Source organism: Mesitornis unicolor, unplaced genomic scaffold, assembly GCF_000695765.1.
Source record: "Mesitornis unicolor isolate BGI_N332 unplaced genomic scaffold, ASM69576v1 scaffold2117, whole genome shotgun sequence".
NCBI classification, from domain to species: domain Eukaryota; kingdom Metazoa; phylum Chordata; class Aves; order Mesitornithiformes; family Mesitornithidae; genus Mesitornis; species Mesitornis unicolor.
The window spans coordinates 15275-39046 of NW_010194115.1; the positions used below are offsets into that span (position 1 = coordinate 15275).

At 38.8% G+C, this 23772-nt stretch overlaps 2 protein-coding genes across 2 annotated transcripts in view; one reads left to right on the forward strand and one right to left on the reverse strand.

The window, feature by feature from the left end:
• The window catches only part of PI4KA (phosphatidylinositol 4-kinase, catalytic, alpha), a gene marked incomplete at both ends in the record, with an annotated part of 48636 nt that overhangs the window by 14917 nt on the left and 9947 nt on the right, over positions 1 to 23772 (forward strand). Inside the window, 20 exons of the mRNA XM_010187667.1 lie at positions 10430 to 10538; positions 11071 to 11207; positions 12135 to 12268; positions 13354 to 13436; positions 13712 to 13782; positions 13897 to 14021; positions 14483 to 14564; positions 15237 to 15320; positions 15580 to 15669; positions 16867 to 16986; positions 18596 to 18688; positions 19039 to 19195; positions 19466 to 19593; positions 20784 to 20942; positions 21207 to 21358; positions 21595 to 21702; positions 22395 to 22522; positions 22599 to 22718; positions 23326 to 23405; positions 23540 to 23733. Of these exons, the coding sequence (XP_010185969.1) occupies positions 10430 to 10538; positions 11071 to 11207; positions 12135 to 12268; positions 13354 to 13436; positions 13712 to 13782; positions 13897 to 14021; positions 14483 to 14564; positions 15237 to 15320; positions 15580 to 15669; positions 16867 to 16986; positions 18596 to 18688; positions 19039 to 19195; positions 19466 to 19593; positions 20784 to 20942; positions 21207 to 21358; positions 21595 to 21702; positions 22395 to 22522; positions 22599 to 22718; positions 23326 to 23405; positions 23540 to 23733 (2354 nt within the window). The remainder of the gene's footprint in view (positions 1 to 10429; positions 10539 to 11070; positions 11208 to 12134; positions 12269 to 13353; positions 13437 to 13711; positions 13783 to 13896; positions 14022 to 14482; positions 14565 to 15236; positions 15321 to 15579; positions 15670 to 16866; positions 16987 to 18595; positions 18689 to 19038; positions 19196 to 19465; positions 19594 to 20783; positions 20943 to 21206; positions 21359 to 21594; positions 21703 to 22394; positions 22523 to 22598; positions 22719 to 23325; positions 23406 to 23539; positions 23734 to 23772) is intronic.
• On the reverse strand, positions 12 to 7669 carry SERPIND1 (serpin peptidase inhibitor, clade D (heparin cofactor), member 1). The gene is made up of 4 exons (XM_010187666.1): positions 6819 to 7669; positions 2720 to 2993; positions 1642 to 1786; positions 12 to 502 (listed from the first exon to the last, which is right to left on the reverse strand). The coding sequence occupies exons 1-4, from the start codon at positions 7666 to 7668 to the stop codon at positions 311 to 313; spliced, it is 1461 nt and encodes a 486-aa protein (XP_010185968.1). The 5' UTR covers position 7669; the 3' UTR covers positions 12 to 310.

Consider the following 23772-nt stretch of genomic DNA (forward strand, 5'->3'; position numbering starts at 1 on the left):
AACTTCAAGAATCCAGATAGTCTAAATATTTTATTGATTACGTTTTATAGAACACAAAGTGTAAGTTACTTTGTGATTTATTTTCTTCTAATACACTTGCATCAATACACGGCACTAACCATTTTAAATTGCAATCAGATTACCTACTGCTATGAGTCCATTCATGTGAAACTACCTGTATGTAATGTATTTTCTTTTGATACCAGTGGTATCGGCTAATAAGGCAATAAAATTTCCTTTACGATACTGGTATATGAACATGTAATTATACAGCCCATGGAGAACAGCGTGTTGGAGGTCTTCTCTGCTTTTAAGACTTAGCTGGGTTGACAACTCTACCCATGAACAGAAGGCAGCTGGTGCGGTGTTCATAGATCAGAAACAAAAAGGGGCGGTCGACAATAAAGCGAATCTGAGCAGAAAGAGGCATGAACCCGACGTTGGTTGTTGCTCCAGCCTCTGTGCCTTCCTCATTCACAGTGATTGTGCCTTGATGGTTGAACTGTTTAAACAAACAAAAAAAGGAAAACAAACAGAACAGAAGTTGAGGATCTTGTCAGTATACTCAAATGATGTGCTCACAGCTTCCCCCCATCCATGTCCCACATGTGGCTCCCTTGTGACGCTCTTGCTGGTAACTCCAGTGCAGCAGCAATCCTTTGGGTTTGGTTTGTAAATAAGCTTGTTCCTGGCCAACCACAATACTTCTAGTGCCTCTGATATCTGATTAAATGTGTTCCTCACTATATGAATAGGCAAGGACATGCAGAGAAACCTACATCTCTCCTATGTCCTCTGGGAAAGATGAGCAGAAATATTATTTTAGCTTACTGTGAATTATTTTTACTGTGTTGCCGTGTTTTCAGGTGATACAGTTTAATCAGAAAGATTAGTAAAGCAGGACTTGCGCTACAGGCTTGGGGACAAGTGGTTGGAGCTGCCAGGCAGAAAAGGACCTGGGGGTGTTGGTGGACAGCAGGATGACCATGAGCCAGCACTGTGCCCTTGTGGCCAGGAAGGCCAATGGCATCCTGGGGTGTATCAGGAGGGGGGTGGTTGTAGGGCAGAGAGGTTCTCCTTCTCCTCTGCTCTGCCCTGGTGAGACCACATCTGGAATATTGTGTCCAGTTCTGGGCCCTCAGTTCAAGAAGGACAGGAACTGCTTGAAAGAGTCCAGCAGGGCCACAAAGATGATGGAGGGAGTGGAGCATCTCTCTTATGAGAAGCAGCTGAGGGAGCTGGGTCTCTTTAGCTTGGAGCAGAGGAGACTGAGGGGTGCCCTCATTCATGTTTATAAAATTGTAAAGGGCGAGTGTCAGGAGGAAGGAGCCAGGCTCTTCTCAGTGACAGCCAATGCCAGGACAAGGGGCAGTGGGTGCAAGCTGGAACATAGGAGGTTCAATCTGAATACGAGGAAAAACTTTTTTTACTGTAGGGTGCCAGAGCATGGCCCAGGCTGCCCAGAGAGGTTGTGGAGTCTCCTTCTCTGCAGACATTCAAAACCCGCCTGGACATGTTCCTGTGTGACCTGGTCTGGGTGATCCTGCTCTGGCAGGGGTTGGACTGGGTGATCTTTCGAGGTTCCTTACAACTCCTGATATTCTCTGTGATCAGAAAGGAAATGAAAAGAGGAGTAAATACCCTGTCAATGGTGACTTTCTCATCTGATATACCAGAGTAGTCGCCTTTTTCATTGAACAGTTCTTCTATTCCCATGGATGTCAGATAACCAATCAAGTTATAACTCTTCTCCAGCTTAAATTTAGGCAGAACCACTTCTCTTGTTCTAGTAAAAAGAAAAACAAAAATGAAAAATAGTTGAGGAGATGCGTATTTGCAGTTTGGGTTTTTTGTTTTTTTGCTGTCTTCAGCAAGCAGGACACAGAGAGATACAGCACTTTTAGAACTTGAGCATCATTACTTTTAAGCTGTGAATTAAAAAATTAATTCCCCTCCCAAAACTTTTAGTTTGTCAATTTAATATTTCACTTATGATTATTTCCGTTATTTATGTGTGTGAGATGTATGGCTTTGAGCAGTTCAGTACATGGTTGGATATGTTTGTAATAAATGTTGAACTGTCAAGTTTTCTGAGCACTGAATTGGAGATTTGTCATTGATTGAGCACAATAGAAATTAGTTGGCTTCCTGAATAGCACATCAAATCAGCTCTTTTAATCTTCTTATCAAGTCTGAAGACAGACACCACCTAGTCTGTCATCTTACCCAAGACAGGCTATATAATTTTTTTCTCTCCCCTAATTGTGATGTCCATTGTTGATTACTGATGTGTACCTTTACACAACAGATGTGTTGACATGCATAGTGCTGAAACAAACACAGGCAGCTTTCTGCACGGTTGAGATTATTCTGCACAGATAACCCGTTATCATCATACTCCTTTTTTTTTCTTCCTCATTGTAAACTATTACCAGTTTACAGCATAAGAGTAAGAACCTTCTCTTTAAATTTACAACATTAAATACTTAATAGAAGGAATTTTGGAATTTTCCACCTCAGTCATCCTCGATTTCTTGATGGCATTTGAATTTCAAGAGATCACTGGTCCTGATTCAATAAATCCATCTTTAGAGGGTTTTTGCTTAGGTTCAGTATTTTTAGTCATCATATGTTATCTTCTGTGCTTTTTACTTACCCTTGCCACTCTCATCAAGAAAATACCTCAAGACTTTAAGAAGATGTACTTTTCAGCAGATACCTGTTTGTCATGCTCTTCTGCCATTTTTCCACCACTTGAGGTGTTATCTGCTTTTCTAGGGCTTTCATGCCAGAGAGCTTGTGTGGAAGTACGATCAGCATACTGATGTTCCCCACGAACGGGAGCTGGATCACGCCACAGTCCAGCTCGGGGTCTGCAGCAGCGAGGAAGTTCGCTTTGGTCTGCATCATAGGAACCTTTATTGTTTGCTTCTCGTTCAGTCGGAAGCTTCTCTTTGTGGTCATTTCCACTGGAAACTTATTCTCCCAAGTTCCTGTTAGTATAATGCAGAAGACAGGTAAACAGAAAAGCCCAATATCCTTGTTTAAGAAAACATTCCCAGAATAAGTTTACATTAAGCTTTAATTCCTGTGAATTGGGAATTATTGTAGGAGATTGTTGATTTCAATTAAGCCTGTCTAAGAAGACAAGTTTTAAAGTGACTTTAAAATTCCTGGCTTGCTTTCTAACTTAACATTTCTCTGATTTGAATATTCTGAATGACAAAAGCAGGTAACTACAAACTGGAAATCTGAAAGGGCTTGGTGTGTACTATTTTCTTCTACAAGGAACCAGTATATTACAAAGTTCAAACAGTTGCAAAATATTTGACAGGGTTTGCACCTAGCAAAACAACTGGCACATGTGTATTTTCTGAGAGATCCAATACTTGAAACCAGGCTGTTTGAAGTATCAGAAACGTCAAGCTGACTAATGGCTGTTTTCATTTGCAGAAAAGATACTATCCTGAAGGCATTACCTTGACTTGGTCCATTCAAGGCAGTTAGCTTTCTGTGTTAAGACACACTGAAAAATTTGGGTGTTGACTGCTTAATTCTGTGACCCAGCTGATGTGATTTTAGCACACCTAGGCAAGGCTGACATAAGTCATCTACAGGTTTATGCCCAAAGAATACAATTCGATGTATTTTGCAGCCCAGAAAGCTTTGCCACCAGAGTTTGAATTTTCCAATGTGAAGATTGTTTGGGTACCCGAAATATTGACTGTGTCGTAGAAGGTGCTTTTTAAAGCAGTGTTCCTGTTGATCTCTTTTCAGAACCAAGGCTCTGGAAAAAACATTATCTTTTTTCTTAATGGGCAGACTAAGCTAGAATTGTATAGTGGAAATAGGGTTACTGGTATTTCCTGTTAAAACTCTGGATTTTAGATCACTGTTGGCAAGCAAGTACCTGGGGAGTGTGGAGAGACTACAAATTTAACCCTAGTTGGTAACCCTTTTTTAAAAGGTTGCACGGGAATCTGAGATCCTTATTCTGACTTTGCCAAATTGACTGAAGTAACAAAAAAAGCCTTAAGTCCAACTTTCATTCTAACAGTTTCTTCATATGTTGGGCTGATGGGGAGCAGTTTGAGAAGTGATCAGACTGTGGTTAATATTCTGAAGGGAATGGAATATAGAATGGATTATGCTCTTGCCAAACAAATTGTCTCACTTCTCAGGAAAAAACAACATTTAGCTGTTCTTCGGAGAGCAGAATTCACAGGTACAGGACTTGAGCCAGCTAAAGACCCGATGCTGCTGTGGGCCAGGACAGCTTCAGCAGCACTGTCAGCACCTGAGGAATGAGAAGAATTTATCAGCTCTTCCTAGTAAAAGAGGAGCTGGGGAACGTTTTTCTTGAATTCACTTTTGCAGATGTGTTTGTCTTGGGGTAAAATACTCCCAAAATTCTTCAGTAGGAGGCATGTGGTCTTCCGGGGTGAGCTGGAACCAGTCGGCACTTTGATTTTCATGACTCCCTGTTTTAAATCGTCCCACCAAAATGTCTTTTAGATCCAGCTGTGGTGGCAGATGTTGTTTCCACTGAGTGGCTTCTTTCTTGCATTTATGACTGGAATCTCAGAAAAGTAATTTTAGACCTGTCAGAATTTGTCAGGTTATCCAAAGCTGCTGTGATCTGCCATGGCTGAAATAACTACTGCTTCATAGGAAACGCGTAAATGATTGTTCAGACCTCTGCAGAATGGAGAGTAGATCTCAGCTGGAGGTAGACTGGACACCTATATGAGATAGAACTTGCTTCTTACCAATGTGAATAGTTTCCAGTGGCTTTTAAAATGGTATTTAATGTAAAAGGAGCTTGAGACTTCATGGAGTTTGTCAAGTATTCCATTGCTCATTATCACGAGCACTGAACACCTCTGCGTACCTGAGAATACCTACGGGATTTTTAGCTTTGAGGACTTAACAGAGACTGGCTGCAGTGATATAGGCAGTGTCAATATTGTAAAATGCAATATGTGGACAAAAATTAGCATGTCTAGGTGGACTGGTGCAAAAACTAGGAAACCAGGAGCAGAACTTGATCTGAAGTGGAATTACTAGGAGACTGTCACCATAAGATGAAAGAATAGAGACAGCAATATAGATTGTTTGTTTGTTTGTTTAGAGGATTAGAAGTTGTAGCCTTCAGCAGACAGCACCAAGGCAGTTTGGACTAACAGGACTCCATGGGGAGAAGAAAAAGCCAAAAAGTCTTAGTCTTGAGGACTCAAGAGTTCCAGTACTAAAGCTACTTAATTTTTTGGTGGAGTGTTTATTTTGGGATAACACAATTATTTGATAGTTTCAGAGTAAAAAGTGTTTTAAATTTGACCAAATTGTGAGAAAATAATGTATCTGTTTCACTTTGCATATTCCTTTTTTTAGGATGGTGTAACAGACAGTAAAGCCATGTATTTAATATGATATGATTATCAGAGATGTACTTAAGGATACAAATAAGTCCCTTTTGGATGGTACTTCAAAATAGGAGATTGTTTCGATCTTATGCCAGTGACTGCTTCAGACCTTTTAGATAGACAAGTGGTATTATTCAAGGAAGTAACACCTTGCAAGTGAGTGGGAAAAGGTATGTTTCATAAACTTATAGGAGGGGTGTTTCATTAAATTCCTAGAATCAAATCCTGAGAAGGCAGGTGTAAGAGAGCCCTTGAGTATTTGTTTCCTGGATGCAGAGACATAATTGGAAAAATAGGAAGCTACTTCATAAGTTATGGAAAGGAGTATGGTTTAATTCCAAGCATTGTTATCCTTTGTGCTACTCTGTCCCTCCTTACCAGTGTTTTAAGTCACCTTCATCTGTTATTCATCTTAATTAGGAACACATTTCCACATTTCCTTTTGTTTTCCTTAGTTCCTCTTTCATTGGCACTTCCCACCTTTTGCTCATTTAGTGAAATTTTACAAGTTTGTTGAGAAATTACCAAACTTCTAACCTAAGGCAGATAACAAATGTTGACAACCTCACCAGAGACTCTTAGTTTAAATGGGAAGAAATTGAAAATAAGGATTTATAGTAAGAATACTCGTACAGTCTTTACTTCAAGCCTCTCTAACTGTTCAGCCCATAGTGAAACATGTAGGAGCCCACATCAGCAGACAATGCACGGTGAATTAATGGAGATGTTTGAATTAGTGAATGTATTTGTTTTCAGTTTTAGAAGAATACTGCTTTGGTTGTTCTGTTCAGTCCCCTGTACTGGCTTGTTGACAAGGGTCATGCTCTGATGGCCCATGGCAGGGCGGTTGGACTAGATGATCTTTAAGGTCTCTTCCAACCCAGACCATACCATGATTCTATGATCATATTTAAAAATCCAACATTCTTTAAGCTGAAATTCTTTGTAGTAATTTCTGTGAATCCTGAATACTTCAGAAATGTTTAATGTTTTAACTGAGGTAAAGCTGTACCACTTCTGTGAAGCCAGCAACTTGAAGCAGGACTGAATGTGACTAATAACTTGCACATGCATTAATACCTCGCTATCTGAGACTCCGACAAAGCTTTCTGAGTCTAGTCTGCATTGATATGTTGTTCTTAAATCTCACTTTTAGACTGTAAGGTTTTGGATGGAATAAGCATTTCCTGTGTTTGTACAATACCCACTAACTTCAGGGCATGACTGGAACATGCAAATATGGGCTAATAGTAGAGAATCTTCTTAATGAGGGAGTCAATAGGCTTTTGTGAACTGTAGACTAGATTTAAGTTTAGTCTAGAATTTCTAATGAAGTATGCAGTGAATTGCAAACTGAGAATATCCTCTGCTAGGATTGAAATAACTGATTCTTACCTTTAAAGTAAAGGCAGTTAAGAATCATCATCAGGGTTATAGGGTTCACATTCACAAGAGCTTCCTTTATTAACCCTTTGGTCAGCTTCAAGATGCGCTCATTGGTTTTAGTTATGAAGTTAGGATCTGAAAAATCGGCTGGTTGGGCATCAGCAAAGTAATATGTTTTCATATTGTTTCTGAAATCGTTCAGAATAGAGAAGTCCTTGTGAATATAAAGGTCATTGACAGACCTCAGCGTGTAACCAAAATTGCGCCTGAAGAGCCGATGCGTGAGTTTGCGGAAGAGATTATGAACGGTCATGAGCTCGTATTTGGTGCTGGCGTTAATGAAGTCTTGAAAGCCAAGAGCAGATAATACTTCCTGCAAACCCTTCAGACCCAGAGAAATCATAGCCATTGCGGTGGAAATGCCAACAGGAGCCATGAGAATATTGTCTGAAGAGTTGGCTTTGTCTGCCACGCTGCGGTAAAGGTTGAAACCAAAGTTTGCATTGAGGATATTGAGGCGCTGAATTCTGGTTTTGCCTTGGAATAATTCAAGAATATTTCCTTGCCGAATTTCAGAAACCATGTATGGGCCAGCATCAATAATGTCACTGTAGTCATCTTCACCCAGTATCTTGTCGAGATCTAGGTAGTCTTCTTCCTCCTCCTCTTCAGGAATCAAGTCATTAGTGATAGTGTTTTCTCTGTGAAACTCTGGTGGTAAGTTTGGCATATCGTAAGTCCCATTTTCATGTGGCTGTGCACCTTTAAGGCTTTCAAAATGTTCAATGAAGTCCTTGACTCCACAAAATGCAGAGGTTATGATGAGAGCAAGGGAAAGCAAATGAAACAGGAGCTTCATTCTGACAGGTCAGAGCCTGGAAAACAACATAACATGGTTGAGAGAGCATAGATTAATGTGTTTTAGTTATCTGTTCCCTAATTTAGGTCCACACTGAGTTTTGTCACAACAGAAGGTCTATGGTTACCTTATATGACAGCATTTTTTTTAGTGGAATGGGGCTTAACTAGATGGATAAATCTGTTTTACTGGTAACTGGTTTTGCTTACGTAGTGCCTCCAGCCTGCCAAAGAATCGGCTGACCTCCTCCCATGGGAGTCATCGTTACTGGCATATTTCAGCAGTAACAAACTCATCACCTAAAATAGGTGAGACTCTTTATTTATAAACCTGTAACACTTAAAATGTGTACTTCCTGTGTTACTAGTGCATACTAAAAATACGACATGAAGATAAGTTTGAAGATTTGAGCTTGGTAGGAGGGACTAGACATCCACTAAAGGAGCATACCAGAAGACTGAGATGTACTGAAGAATTTGAGAAAACAGACATCCTGTAGCTACAACAAAATATGGCAGTTTCGTGGGAGTATTTTTGGAAGAGCAAAGTTGAGATTTGATGGAATAAAGGAGGTGCAGGGATTTAGCAGCAAACGTGGAGAAGGCTGTGCATTTGCACTAAATACCATTAGTGGGATTGCACTGTTGAAACAAAGGTCTTATTACAAGGGTGATTAAAATGTTTTTTGAAATTAGCAAATGGTTCAAAGAGCTGTTATGTAGGAGTAAAAAGTATAGATACACATACCTGTATGTCTGTGTACAAAACCAGTGCTTGAAGGAAAATATTTTCAAACATGTTGTAGCAAGACTGAAGTAACTGAACTAGTTTTAATTTTTGAAACTCTTCTCCTGAACTAATTTCTCTGAAATCCTAAAAGCATTTAAGGTGATTATCCCATGCAAAAAATTGTACTGTTTTGCAATAAGGAAGGATCCACAGAAGGTGCTTTTACAATGGTTTTTACACTGTGACTGAACGACTCGAGTCAGTCGTTTTCTTATTGTTTCTTCATAAATTCATGGCTTTTTTTTCCCCCACCCCCAGAAGTCAGGCCCTTAGGTTTGAGATATTCTGTCCAGTAACCACTGATAAATGTTTTCTGCTTTTGGCATAGAAGGATTTGCTGCCTGCAGTTCCCAGCTTTACATTCTCCTCTTCACCAACGTTCAGTTATTGCTTAGCTGCACTTACACAGGCTAAACATTCCCCCACTCTGGAATATATGTGTCTTGGGTCAGACCTACCTAAAATAACAGAAGATGGAAATGAATCTTACCTTTAAGCCACTGTACAGAAAGGTTGTGTTGAATAGCTCAAGTAAGAGGAATGGCAGGGTTTAAATCTGAACTTTGACGCTAGGTTTTTGTGTATCTCCCAAAGTAAACATTCTCTAAACCAAACACTGCTAAACTTACTTCGTCAGCCAAAATCCCTCCCTTGCCTAGTGAGCTCTGCTGAATCGTTATGTTGTTTGTTGAACTACTTTTATGGCTTTGCAGGTACTTGTTCACTTTTGGGGAAAATCTTTAAGCAAGAACTGGTGTGTATGTAAAGTTTCAAAGTCAAGCATGCACATAAACTTGACTGTTAATGACTGGTAAAAGCCACGTTGCTGCTATTTTGTGCTGAAATGGGGGGGCATCTTACTGCAGACGTGGCTGAGCTGCTGTGGTTGTGGTGGTCAGGCTCCTTCAGTCAGTGTTATATTAGTGCAAACATTTGCGTTGCACAAGCATCTTTTTAGCATAGTGCCATTTACCAGCTTAAACTCATGTTAATTTTGCTGTAATAGAGGAATCTTCATATTTCTTTAAAAATGAACAATTTCCCTCATTATTTACAAATATATCCAAAGTTGGCTTTATAAAAGGTTTCACCGAGATGCTGTTGTCTTTTGTACCTCAAGGGAATCATTGTAGAGTTAGAAAGAAAATCTCTTCAAGTTAGAATGTAACATTTTCTTAATAAAGTTTACAGTAGTAATATACAGTCATATTGAATAAAGCTTCTCATTTATTGGGCCATTTCTTTCACTTTTTAAACACTGCCTGTGCATCTAACACTTTTTAGGAGAACACTCCATGAGCTTTGTTAGGTAAATGTACGTAAAATTGTATATCATGTTGGCTGGGAGTCCAAAGTGTAGTCTTTCAGTGGTAGCAGCTGTTTGTGCTAAAAGTATTGGAGAATTTTAATAAATGTGTTGAAAATAATGCTCTTTTACTTGCTTGTTTAGATAGTAAATTCTCCAGAACTGATGTCACTCTGTGCGTGGGTGCAAACAATGAAAAATCCCCAATTGGTGCCTCAATGTATTTCCACAAAGCCAATAAACAAACCAGAAGTATGTTTGACTAATGTTTATTTGGGTTTGAGTTCCTTTGCGCTGAAGCAAAGCTGCATGGCATTGTCTTTAACCCAGGTTAAAGGGCCGTGTGGTCTCTTCCTCTCTGCGGTTGATAAGATACTGATATTACGTATTCTCTCCAGATGTTACTGTATCAGGGTGGTATTGTTCCTCTGTAAAACAAAGGACGTTGTTACTTCAGGCATCTCAAACGTTAGCATTTAAGATATTCTTACAAGATCTAATTTTCTGAAGTGTCACGATAGCAATGTCATAGTAGATTTCATAGTTGACAAAGAACATTATCTTTGTAAATCATAGTTAAGAAGGTACGTGAATAAATCTCTTAGCATGGAATTAAGTTATTGTAACTCCCACCGTTTTCTGATGTTAATTTTATTTCTCTGGTAGCTCACTAGACGCTTGCCACCCATCAAGGAGGCCAAGCCCAGGTTGCAAAAGCTGTTCCGGGACTTCTGGTTGTATTCAGTACTGATGGGATTTGCTGTGGAAGGATCAGGTAGTGTAAACTCTTGAGAGAGCAACATTGCTGCTCCCATTTAAACTCTTGATGAATGTAAGTGCAACCGTATGCAAACCATTCACAGTAGACTGAAGAAAAACTACAGACATAAAGACACTACAAAACGAACAGCTTACATGTCAGGTACCCAGCAGGATTTCTTTACATCTTTACAGTTGTTCTAGGAGATTCAGCACGGTACAACCTGTACTCGGGTGTTTTTTCTAAGTTAACGGCCTTAGTTAAGTATGAGTTTTGATAGCTAAGTTCCTGAAATGGAAGATCAGATGCATGGGGTACAGTGGTAATCAAGTAGAAACCTCTTACCCCGTGAGAAACTTGACTTGAAATTACCTAAACATGTTTGTTATGTTTGGAACATGGATCACTTGTATTAAGTGTTTGTGCTTCAGGGCATGAAAAATTTGCCCTAGGAAGTAGTGCAAAGCTTGATAATGCTTGTTAACTTTGTGAATCTTTATGGAGTTTTTCTCCACACCCCACCTTCCTCTTTATACTTGTGTTCCAGGTCTCTGGCCAGAAGAATGGTATGAAGGTGTATGTGAAATTGCTACCAAGTCTCCATTACTCACATTTCCCAGCAAAGAACCACTTCGATCTGTTCTTCAGTACAATTCTGCCATGAAGAACGATACCGTGACTTCTGTAAGAATTAACCTCTTGTATCATCTCCTTCCATAATGTCTGTCGCTGTTAAATGGTAACCATGAAATAGTGAAATAGCACGATGCCCCTTCAACCTGTCTCCTGTTAGTGAAAACCAGGGTTTTTTTACATTACTCTTATGACAGCAGTGTACAAAAATGGCTTGGGTTTAGTTCTATTGAGCATTAATACAAGTGTTTAGGGTGGTAGCTACGCTATTTTGATAAGGTGTAGAAACCAAGTCTTTGCGGAGATGAAAGCTTTTTAATCATTTTTCATCTATTTTTATATCAAACAGACGGAACTTGCACTATTAAAAAAAATCAGCAGACTTTGGAAGTAAACAACATATTTAGTCCTACAAAGAAATGTTAAATAAGCTTTCTCCTTTTTTATCATCTGGCTTGGTACTGGTATACTTCTCTCTCCCTACTGTTGCAGGATAGATTTTACCTGAGCACTATTTGTGGTAGCAGTGTAGATTGAACAGTTGCAGGCTATGAAATGTCTTTGCTTGGCTCCCAGATAATACAGAAATCTGCGTTGTGCCTAGATGTTTAATTCTGTGTCATCAAAAAATGGCACAACAGACCCATGAAGTTTCAGAAGCTGAACAGTGATGTTAGTCAACCTTACAGTCATTTAGTGTTGGATTTGTATTTCTTCATTCGTATAACTGCATGAAAAGTAGCAGTTATTTCAGCAGGGAGGTTGACTCCAGTATTTAATTCTGTTTAATTCTGTATTTGAAGAATCATGACTTGCAGAGTCAGAGCAGGTTGGTCTTAGTCTGCAGGACAGAAGCATCCTGACATATTGTTTGTAAAGGTTAAAAAGTAAACAGAGTAACAACTGAAAGCAAATGTTTTCAGAAATCAAACTATTACAGTACTCGCACTTCAGATAACTTCATGTATTCATCTCTAGGCTGAATTAAATGAATTGCGGAGTACCATAATAAATCTCTTGGATCCTCCTCCGGAAGTGTCAGCATTGATCAATAAGTTGGACTTTGCCATGTCTACCTATCTCCTTTCTGTTTACCGCCTAGAGTATATGAGGTATGTATAGACTTTTTTCACTGATGAATTTAAAAAAACAAAACAAAACCAAACAACAAAAACCAATTCTGTATATTCAAGTCAGAATAGCCACACACTAAGATAAACGAGAAATGGTATTTTGAGTCACATTAGCTGTATCGAACGTTCCGAGACTGAGAATTCATTTGTGCAAAAATACCTTTAAGGTAGAGGAAAAGGATGGAATAATATAGTAGGGACTGAAAATTGAGATCTCCTCTGTATAGGAACTAATAGAAGATGGACAAAAGGGTTCTTCAAAGGAACATCTTTCAAGTGTAATGTATCCTTTGCAGAGTCTTGGGCTTGCACCTCTGAAGGACAGCGTAGACATTTGCCTATTGTGCAAAATTAATGTAATATAGGAGCTGAGAAATTTTTTTTGAGCGTACTTTACTTTTGCTCTCATTCGTTTGCGTTGGGTTGTACTAATCAAACCTGCTGAATTCACAGACTTTTGTTTTTGTTGGCTTTGTTGTTTTTTTCTTTAAAAATGTATTTAATCTATTCAAAGAAGCGTACAGCTGAAAGCTGAGGTGGAGATGTCTAGCACTGAGGAGAGTAGGAAGAAACTTCTCCATCACGTTTTGGCTTTGATAATAATTGACACCAGGGATGACCATTTCCAGAAATGTCTTGACTGTATTTTAGAAACCATTATTTTTTAATAAGTGATATTTCCATCATACGGAAATTCAACAAATGCAAAGCCCATAGAAATGCCACAATTGTACTGTGTTTGTATGTTTGTGGTGATTGTATAAGTGCATTGTCAGGTTTCTCACTCTGAGGTGTGAAAGTTACTCTCTGTGACGAACAGGCTTTTTATGATCCGAGCCCTGTTAGCTCAATGTAGAAACAAACAGCAATATCACACTAGAGACTTAAAATTATCATGACACGAACAATGACCGTGTGTGTGTGATGTGTACTGTGGGATTAAAGTACGTAGGTTTGTGTTAAAGACGTTTAAAAGAAGAGGAACATTTTAAAAATAATAAAAAAGCCCACACTAAGACAAAAAACTAAGAACAACCCAACCCACAAAACTCTTCTTTTCCTAGGGTGTTGCGTTCAACTGACCAAGATCGCTTCCAAGTCATGTTTTGCTATTTTGAGGATAAAGCAATTCAGAAAGACAAATCTGGTAAGATTACCTGTTTTAGGCTGTCTTGCAGCTTGAGATACTAGGAAGTTATTTCTAGGCATGCAAAACTAAAACAGATCAAACAACTGTTTAACAAAATTAATCACATTCACTGTGCTGTTGCTTTAGTCTGGCCAAGAGCACTAGTTTTGTTTTGAAACAGTTTGGTTCAGTGTTGGCTGAGTAAAACTTAAACACCTTTTAACTACTAAACATGACTTATAAAGCAAACATAATTCTGATAATCAAACTTGTCACTTCTCTCAATTCCTCAGGCATGATGCAGTGTGTGATAGCTGTTGCTGATAAGGTGTTTGAAGCTTTCCTGACAATGATGGCTGATAAAGTAGGTTACATGGAAGCTACAATTCAGATTTGTATAAATGTTCTGATTTCAGTTTATGAAGGTGTGTTTGCCCTTTTTCTTAAGAGCTTCATACATCTTTTTGCATGATTTTAGCCTAAAACTAAGGAGAACGAAGAAGAGCTGGAGCGACATGCTCAGTTCTTGCTGGTGAATTTTAACCACATTCACAAGAGGATTAGGAGAGTTGCAGACAAATACTTATCTGGTCTGGTAGACAAGTGAGTATAGATTTCATTTTCCTGTTCTTTCCACATTGTTTAGGGATTACTTATGCAACTGATGACAACAGTCAAGTGGATTTCTTGGCTGGTACTTCTGCTGAAACATCTCCTAGAAAAATAACATTCAATAGTATTTTTAACCTGGGCTCTGAAACCCCGGCTTAAAATGCCTGTGTCTGCTTCATATTCCCATGGAGAGAGCAAAGCAAAGTGCGTGTGAAATAAATGCAATCTCAGTTCCTATGAAACAGCTCTACTTTGCTTGCTCTTAGAGAGCTTTGGCCTCTGTATTGAGCTGGGCGGTTGTGAGGCATGGCAAGCATCGTGACTTCTGTTGAATGTGAGCTTACCTCGTGATGTGTATAGCTAGCTCTTTGAGCAGCTCCATTTCTTGATAAAATAATTTCCTTCCTCAGCTCTCCACGGTTATTGTGTTTCTGAATTCTGTCTTGCTGTAGGTTTCCTCACTTGCTGTGGAGTGGAACTGTGCTGAAGACTATGCTAGATATTCTGCAGACGCTGTCACTGTCTCTTAGTGCAGTAAGTTCCTTTTTTAGTAGTACTGTTAGGGAAATAAAATGTATATTTCCATTTTTCTTTAGTAGAACTGAATTTTTCGCTTTGTTTTGCACCTATTTGATACTTATTTGCATCTTGATTTGTTTTTGCTATCATCACTCTGATAAAAATCCTTATTTTAAATTCTGTGAAGAATAGGTAGTAAAGCGAGTGCTAGAGAGTTGTCAAATGTGGTTCAGAAAGTCAAATTTAGCACCAAGGATATAACGCAGCATTACCCATCGTGGGTTGTAACTGTTGAACTGTCTCATTTGAAATAAAAGTTTGGTGGTGGTGCTTTTGTTTTGTTTTGTTTTGTTTTTATGAATTATGGTTGTCAGATTATTGTCTTTCCATTCTGTGTAGATGTATCTGTACACCTTGGATTTATTAACATGGAAGTGCTTTATAGAGTTACATTTGTGTACTAAATGTTGAGGAGAAGGCTTTTGATTTTTTAAAATTATTCATGCAGAAAATGAAACTGGAATAAAACCTGATCTTTGGAGCTTTTCAGGTTGACTTCGAGAGCAAATACTAGCAAAAGTGTTTGGTAAATCAGAATTCCTGTTTGAGGAGAGTGCTACCTGTACTCTTCAAGTTAAGTGATGATAAAATTTATCTTATTGAGAATTGATAATTGTTTTTATTTAGGACATTCACAAGGACCAACCATACTATGACATTCCTGATGCTCCATATAGAATAACTGTCCCTGACACACATGAAGCTAGAGAGGTAGGTGATCTTCCTTGATTTATCAGACAACAAGGTTATCACACTTGGTATTTGTTTTTCTGAATCTTGTTATTTTACTTCACTTGCAGCGTGACAGTTCTTTGCTTAGCAAGGGTACATTTAATTGTGACAGATAATTTTAACCATGTCATATTGCTGCAACCTGCCTTACTTCCTATGTTGCTTACGCCATTAAAAGCAGTGCCTCTTGTTAAATGTCCTGTGTTTTACTGATTGCACTGATGCTTTCCAATTCTAGAGCATAGTCAAGGATTTTGCTGCACGCTGTGGGATGATTCTGCAAGAAGCAATGAAATGGGCTCCCTCTGTGACAAAATCTCATCTACAGGTAATGAGCTGCTTCTGTGAAAATTTTACTCGATCTTCAAAATTGGAATTAAATTTTGTGCTGGTGTTTATTTTTTACTCTATCCAAGCATCATTTTAAATTTTCTGTGGCTCTAAGATTTTGTTTATAGCGCTGACAGAAAATAATTAGAATTTTTTATTTGATGTGACTTTTTATGTAGTCCAAACCTGAGTATCTGGAAAATAACAGGTTTGTGAACTGTTGATCATCCTGGATTTACTTTAAAACTCAGAATTTGGTGTAACAGAATCATCTGCCTAGCAAAGTTTGTTTAATGCTGGCACATTAGCTGAAAATATCAGCTGGACTGAAACATATGATTAGGATGAAAAACTTGTTTCCCTCTTGAGAGAATTTTTTCTGTATTTATGGTTGTATTTTTGTTTTGCTGTGTTTTTAAATATGGAGAAGCGCTGCTGATACACGAGACCACTGTAAACTGCAGACTTTAGTTTGAGCATGGGTGTAGTGAATGGTCACATGTGGCAGAATTCAGTAGAAAGCAGTCATAACACCGCAAGCAAAGGTTATAAAAGACTATTTATGATGTACTACTAAAATACATAAAATAGCTTTTATGTAAACAAGAAGTCTCACTGTAGTAAAATGTAGGTCTATTAATCCTTATTGAATAGTTTAAGAGACTACAGAGTCAGGTTAGACTGATATTCTATGTAGAGTTGCCTAACTTAGTGCTGATAACAGAATATCTGAGGAGGCTCAAGATCCTGCTGCAACTCTACCTGACGTTTATATTTCCTTCCCTTAAAAAAGAACCTCAAGGGATTCTATCCTTATGTAAAAGGATAACTGATTATATTCTCTTCTTCCGTGGAGTCCAAAGCGCTTCCTTTGCTAAGGTTCTTTTTGTGAAAAGTGATTCTTTTTAAAGAAGACCTCAACCTACAAATATCTATCTTACCGCTTTATCTTTTTACAAAATGGAACGAGTCTTACTCTTTACGTATTTAGGAGGACATTCAGAGTTTCTTATTGCCCGGGGAACAGTGCCTAAAAGGGATGAGTAGAGACAGTCTGTTTTTTGTCAGGTATGTGCGTCATTAAGTTTCTGGTAGTTTGCAATGAGGCAACACTTGCTTAAGAGCTGCTTTGTTTTGAAAAAACACAGTAGATTTCCAACAAACACTTCTTTTTTTTTTTCCCCCCTTTGGTCAGGAGTACCTCAACAAGCATCAGAACTGGGTGTCAGGTTTGTCCCAGCACACAGGACTGGCTATGGCTACAGAAAGCGTTCTGCACTTTGCAGGCTACAACAGACAGAACACCACTCTGGGCGTGAGTACTGGGCGCAGTTCTTTTTGTTCATTCGTTTGTGCTGCTGTATAACTGTCATGTTAATTTTAGGACATCCAGTATTGCGACGTAATACAGACTTTCCAAGTCGCTTTTGTCATAGCACTTAAACATTGCACAGAAAGATACCTTCTTTCTTTCCATCTCAAATCAAAGTACCTTCCAATCATGTTCTGTAAAATACTGAAAAGTAAGATAGTAACAAGCAAGAAAATAACACTATATTTTTAATTATTTGAACGTAGTATCTTTGTGTAAGACTTTAAATCAGCTGCTTTCTAGAACAGTAATGTAGGTGAGTGTCGGTTGACAACTGTTTGCTCAGAGTTTTACATAGGTTCATTCAAAACATGCTTTTTTACTAAGCATTTCATGCATTTATATGCAGTTTGTTGCAGTTCATATTTTCTCCTTTGTGATTGTAATTTCTGGTTTCCTGGAGCAGCATCCAGTAGAAACCATTGTATCATCAGCCAGCTTGTTTTCTAGCAGCAGCTCTGAAACTGCCTCCACACCCAGCTTGAGCAGGATTTTCTTTTGGTTCTCTGTTACAGTCCTCTTTCTAGCCAGCACTAGTCACTGAATGTAAATAGGAAAAAGAACTCTGCCAGCACTCAGGAGTGCAGTCATGTAGTTCCCTAAAGGGGCAAGGTGAACAAAACTTGATAGAATAGAGACTGTGCTGGCAGAAACTTTAAAATTGGAAAGGAAATAAGAGAAACAACTCAACTTCCTCATTTTCTTAGTGTGTTATAAGTATTTATTTTTATCAGGGCCCTCCTGCATGTCAAACAAGTGATAAAAGTTCTTTCAGAAAGTTTTCAGATTTCTAGCAGTTTGCTTTTCCTCTTGCTTTATTCCTGTGGACTGGATATTGCTAATGCAAAGATGGTAGTAGGCAAGTTTTATATCCAAGACACATAAGAATAGTTCTCAGCAGTTTATCTGTTGCTGAGCCAAGCTAACCATTAGCAGTACTGAAGTAAGAGAGTGGAAATTTTGATTGTTTTGCTGGCCTTGTATTTGAGTATTAAATCCTCAATATAAAAAAATACTCATTTACAGTATAAAGAATCGTTCAGATTTTTGTTTGTTTTTTTGAGGAGAAACCTGAGTCACAAATTCATGAGTGCTCCTGCAAAGAGGAACATGGATTATTAGTGCACTTTTTAAAAACAGGAACAAGATCCTCTCTCTTCTGCATTACTGTCAGTTCACCAAGCAGTTGTGTGGAGGGGGTAGAACCAAGACCACATCTACTCCTCTGTCCTCTTCCTTACCCGTTCATGACAAGGGAGCAGCAGTCCCAGAGATTCTACAGTTTTTATGCTTTTTTTTGTTGTTTTTTTTATTGGTCTTTCAAAAAGTACATACAGATATGTATATATTTCAAACTGTATTCATGGCATTAATGTATATGTTCCTTATTTCATTATCTGTCCTGGTACTGTTATACTTGATAGCCCTGGTGCTATTCTGATTATAAGCATAAGGAAAACTAAACTTAGAACATATGTGAAAGTATACATAGAAAAAAAGACAAATGGTTGGATATGAACAGTATAAACACCTGTATGTGGTCTGGTCATAGGCAACCCAGCTGACTGAAAGACCTACTTGTGTGAAGAAGGATTACTCCAACTTCATGGCTTCTCTTAACTTGCGCAACCGCTACGCAGGAGAGGTAAGTAGAGGATTTCTCATGAGTGTGGAGTGTCCACGAGCTCTGGCATGGCTTTTCAGCCATGGCTGAAAAGGCTTTTCCAACCTAAATTATTGTATGGTTCTGTGCTTTTTTAAGCACAGACTCTGAACTTAAATTCATTCAAGATAAAGGGTAATTAATGTAATTAAGCAGCTCATTTTACTGTTGGTTTTCAGAGAGTTCTTAGATTGCAGATCAAGCTAAAGATTTAACAAAGTCATAACAAAAGATGTCTCTGTTTTTGGAGATGCTTAATCAGCACATGACCAATACCAAACTAAATTCCTAACAATACTGTTCTCTATTGAAAAACCCATTACATTTTACAGGTTGCTGGAATGATTCAGTTCTCAAATGCTACAGGACGAACATCTGACCTGAATAAACTGATGGTCAAAGAGCTGAATGATGCTCTTGAATCAGGCCATACTGAATTCTACACCCAAGCCATGTTTAAGTTGACTGCACTGCTGATAAGCAGCAAAGGTAATGAAAAAGAGTTCTCCTTCCTTGCTGTGAATGCCAAGAGTAAAAAAACTATGAAAACAAACCATATACAAAACTAGTAAGCATCAGCTTGAAGTAAAATTGTGTTTTGAGTTCTTTCAATTAGGCTTATATTGGGGAAACGCCTTCTTGAACTAGAAGCTATTTATTAGGAATTGACTATTACATACTGTGTGCACCAAGTTCATGTGGATGTGAAAAGCATTTGTTTATTCTGTTGGAGAAATCTGAGTGAATGTTTGTTTTCAGACTGTGATCCCCAGCTCCTTCATCATCTGTGTTGGGGACCCCTGCGAATGTTCAATGAACATGGCATGGAAACAGCAATTGCTTGCTGGGAGTGGCTGCTTGCTGCCAAGAATGGAATAGAAGTGCCGGTAGGAAGCAATTTAGCAACTTTTCTCTGTCCCTGCAAGGAGGGAAGAGAAAATTTTTATAGATTCACAGCTATTGTAAATCTGTGTCTAATAAGGACGTTAAATGCATTGTTAATCGCTTTAACCTCCTCATGTATTAGTACAAGTCTGAGAACCCTCTTGAGGTGGACTGTGGGAAATTAATCTTTCTTAGCAGCAGCAATGGTACAGCAAAGGAAGTCTGTTAGGAACTCAGCTGTACGATTTACTTTGCTACTGAGGTGCCTCAGCTGCTCATGAATCAGGTTCTAAACTACCACAATTTAGAGTGGTGTTTTAAAACAAATAGAAATCAATATCCCTGCTCATCAATCAGAGCCTCTGGTATCTGGCCTTGCACTCTAGCATAAAAAATAGGCTTGCAAATGTCCTAATCATGTAACAGGCTAGACCGGCTGTATTTTGTGAGGTGGGGATGAATTTGATAGTAATACAGCAACTCGGCATGGTGGTGTGACAGGCCACACAGAGCTGAGAAGGCTGCCTCTGGTAATTGCTGCAGTTAGTGAGCACTAAGTGTTTCATTTGCTGGAGATAATAATCCATCTAAATTTACCTAGGTCAATTACTGCATTGGTTTAATTTTTTTCTCTTAGGCTTCTGGGAAATTTCTTTGTATCTTATTGAGGAGATCAGATAAGCACTGTTGGTTGCTGGGCTTCCTTTTTACTAGATGCTCCCTAGGGCAGGTTCAGCAAAAGTGAATTATGTGACATCTTTACAGTGTGCACTTCATCAGCTGTGTGTGCTCATGGGCCAAACTGCGTCCTGCACTATGTGAGAGCCTGGCATACGCTTGTCTCTGCTGTCCTGGTGTTGGAGGCAGTAAACTTTAGTAGAGGGGAAGGATGGATGGCACCAGCTGATCTAACAGCTCAGTCTCCTCAACAAAATACAGCACTTGTCCGCTGTTGCCCTTAGTCTTTCTTACTGGCTGAGCTTCTGGAGGAGTCTTTTCCCCCTTCATGATTTAGGATGTGAAAGAAACATTTTATTTCAGGAGGGATGCATAGACCTGTCTTTGCCTCTCTGTTAACATTGCAGTGAATTTTTTTGATGCATTAGATTTTTTTTGTGCACTATGGAGAATGTGCTTTCCATGTAAGAAGATGCTTTTGAAACGAGAAACACTGATACCTTCCTTTTTGCAGTTCATGCGGGAAATGGCAGGAGCCTGGCAAATGACAGTGGAGCAGAAAGTTGGCCTGTTTTCTGCTGAGCAGAAAGAAGCAGATCCATTAGCAGCCTCAGAAGAGAGCCAGCCGAGGCCTTGCCCGCCAGAGGTGACTCCACATTACATCTGGATAGAGGTATGTGTCTCTTCTGGAACGACCCACCTGTGGCAGTGCTGTAGTGCTGCTGTGATTGAACTACTTTGCAGTACTTGTTCTCGTGATTCAGGAAAGGACTGAAGTCAGGATGGAAGTCCCTCTGCCTCAAAGTCAAGGGACACACTGTTTCTAGATGAACATAGTAATTAAGGGGGAGAAAGGTGTTTGAAACAGAAAAGACTGGGGTTTTTTGAGATGAAAAAAGGTCAAAGGAGACATGGCACGTCTGTCTCTCTTTCTCAGTTTTTGGTGCAGAGATTTGAAATAGCCAAGTACTGCAGTTCTGACCAGATAGAAATCTTCTCCAGCCTGCTTCAGCGGTCGCTTTCATTGAACATTGGAGGGGCAAAAGGCAGTTTGAATCGGCATGTGGCAGCAATTGGACCCCGATTTAAGTGAGTAGATTTTGTTTTGTTTTGTCTTTTTTTTACTTGGTGGAAGATGTAAGGTTCTAGAGGGTTGGGAGAAAAAAACCTGTACGCTAAATGTATAACTTGTCCTTGGCTTCAAGTGGTAAAAATTCTGTTGAAAGGAATTTCGGTGAGTTGAGTAGTGTTACAGCTGCGGTGTTGCATTGGTCACCATCTTTGAAATGCTGGAATTTTCAGTGTTTAACTATTTTGCTTATTAGGTTGCTGACTCTGGGGTTATCTTTGCTGCATGCTGATGTGGTTCCAAATGCAACTATTCGAAACGTTCTGAGAGAAAAGATTTATTCAACTGCCTTTGATTATTTCAGGTACCTTTTTCTTTGTAACTACTCACTGAAAGCATGTGTATGATTTCCTCAACCTCCCATGATACATCAAGGCAGCAGCTGTCTTTCTATTCTAGTGATTTGACTTCTTCCTTTTTTTGCCCATTTGAACAGAAACTTTTATTTTCCTTGTGCTTTTGTTTAGTTCATAAACTATCTCAAAGAGACTTACATCTAAGTTATGTGTGGTTTATAACATAGTAACCTTCAGGAATGTTTTCTTTCTTTCCTTATTTTGGAGTTTATTCAGTGCTCAAAATGGTACCTAGATTTATAAGATTTAAATAATTGCTGTTACAGAGTGTGCAACTGAAATTTAGTTTCACTATTTTGAAAATACACTGAATCTGATGATTTTTGGCATTTGACATGGGCACAAAAGAAAATAGTATAATTGATAGGAATGCCTGAATGTGAAGAGATCAGTCAGTCATAATATTAAATTTCAAATGAATCCAAGATGCTGACAAACTGCTGCTTAATTTTCAATTATAATGGGAAGTTTGTACTCTTCAGTCAGAATAAAGCAATAGGGATAAAATGTGACAATATGTTGTCTCATCCTTGTAGCTACTGGTCAGAATGAAAAATAGAACTTGATTTGTGTGACTTTTGTTTGTTTGTTTTTTTCTCCAGTACATTCAACTTCACATTATTTGTATAATCTCTTTAAGTTGTCCTTCAAAGTTCCATACACAAGGGGAAAAGAGGCTTCGTGAGGATATCAGCATATTGATCAAGTTTTGGACAGCGATGTTCTCGGACAAGAAGTATCTGACAGCCAGCCAGCTTGTGCCACCTGGTGAGTTCCTTTATGTGCTGTTTCAAAACCTATTCTTTCTTTGATTGGATTCTTCATCAGATCTGTGCTCTGTTAGATAATCAAGACACCAGGAGCAACCTGGATATCAACGTTGGATCTCGGCAACAGGCTACACAAGGATGGATAAATACTTACCCTTTGTCCAGTGGCATGTCAACCATATCTAAAAAATCAGGTATCTTTTTTATTGTAACCAGCTGGTTGCAGCCAACTTTAGAGCATACTTTATATGCAGATGTTGCTTAAAGTCAATATTTACCTTTAAAATCAGGCTCTTGTTTTTCAGGCAGGGTATTTAATTACCAGTGCCAGACTCTGGAAAGGGAATGGAAAAAGTCTCACTGGTACCAAGCAGTAAAGTTTTGAAATTATCTGATTTATTTGATAGAATGTTCAATTCTGTAATGCAGAAGTAGTAAGACTGGAGGTCAAGGTATATTGAAATACTGTAAGGAGATTGCTTTGTTTGTGCAAACATGTCCCTAGTGCTTTTGAGGGGCAGCAGAGCGACATTAGATTGTGGACTGTGCTTCTGTACAGTCATAAACTATGTGCTCTTTTTATTCAGTAGGCTGTTGTGTTTCTAAAGTGAATGCAATACTGGCTAAATTGATACCCTGTAGCCTGTTTTACTCCATATACTCAGAGGATTATCTAAATTCACAAGTGTCCTGTGGTTATTCAGTCCTTATGGGTTAATGTTGCCAGGTGTGAACATTTTGAAAGCAGCATTTAACATACACTAACAAAAGCCACTGAAAACATTTTATCCTTTTATCAAGGGATGTCTAAGAAGACTAACAGAGGTACGCAGCTGCACAAGTACTACATGAAGCGAAGAACATTACTGCTCTCGTTGCTGGTGAGTCATCAGAAGAATGGGGAAGCTGCATGAATTTCTAAGACCCTCTTGTTGCAGGATGTGTAAACTAAAGTATAAAACTGGGTGTGTTTTTACTTCTTCCAGAAAACACTTTTTTTTTCTGTTTCCCTCAGGCTACTGAGATTGAACGCTTAATCACATGGTACAATCCACTGTCTTCCCCTGAGCTAGAATTGGATCAAACTGGAGAGAGCAGTGTAGCAAACTGGAGGTCCAAGTATATCAGTCTTAGTGAGAAGCAATGGAAGGATAATGTAAATCTGGCTTGGAGCATTTCTCCTCATCTTGCTGTACAGCTGCCTACCAGGTGAGACATTTCAGAAGGGAGAACTGATGTAATTCCTGC

Excerpts from the sequence above, each read along its gene's own strand:
- SERPIND1 (XM_010187666.1), bottom strand. The coding sequence starts at position 7,668 with ATGAAGCTCCTGTTTCATTTGCTTTCCCTTGCTCTCATCATAACCTCT. Across the intron at positions 1,787-2,719 it reads CAGAAGAGCATGACAAACAG|AACAAGAGAAGTGGTTCTGC; the intron begins GTATCTGCTGAA and ends TCTTTTTACTAG. Across the intron at positions 503-1,641 it reads AGAAAGTCACCATTGACAGG|TTCAACCATCAAGGCACAAT; the intron begins GTATTTACTCCT and ends TTGTTTAAACAG.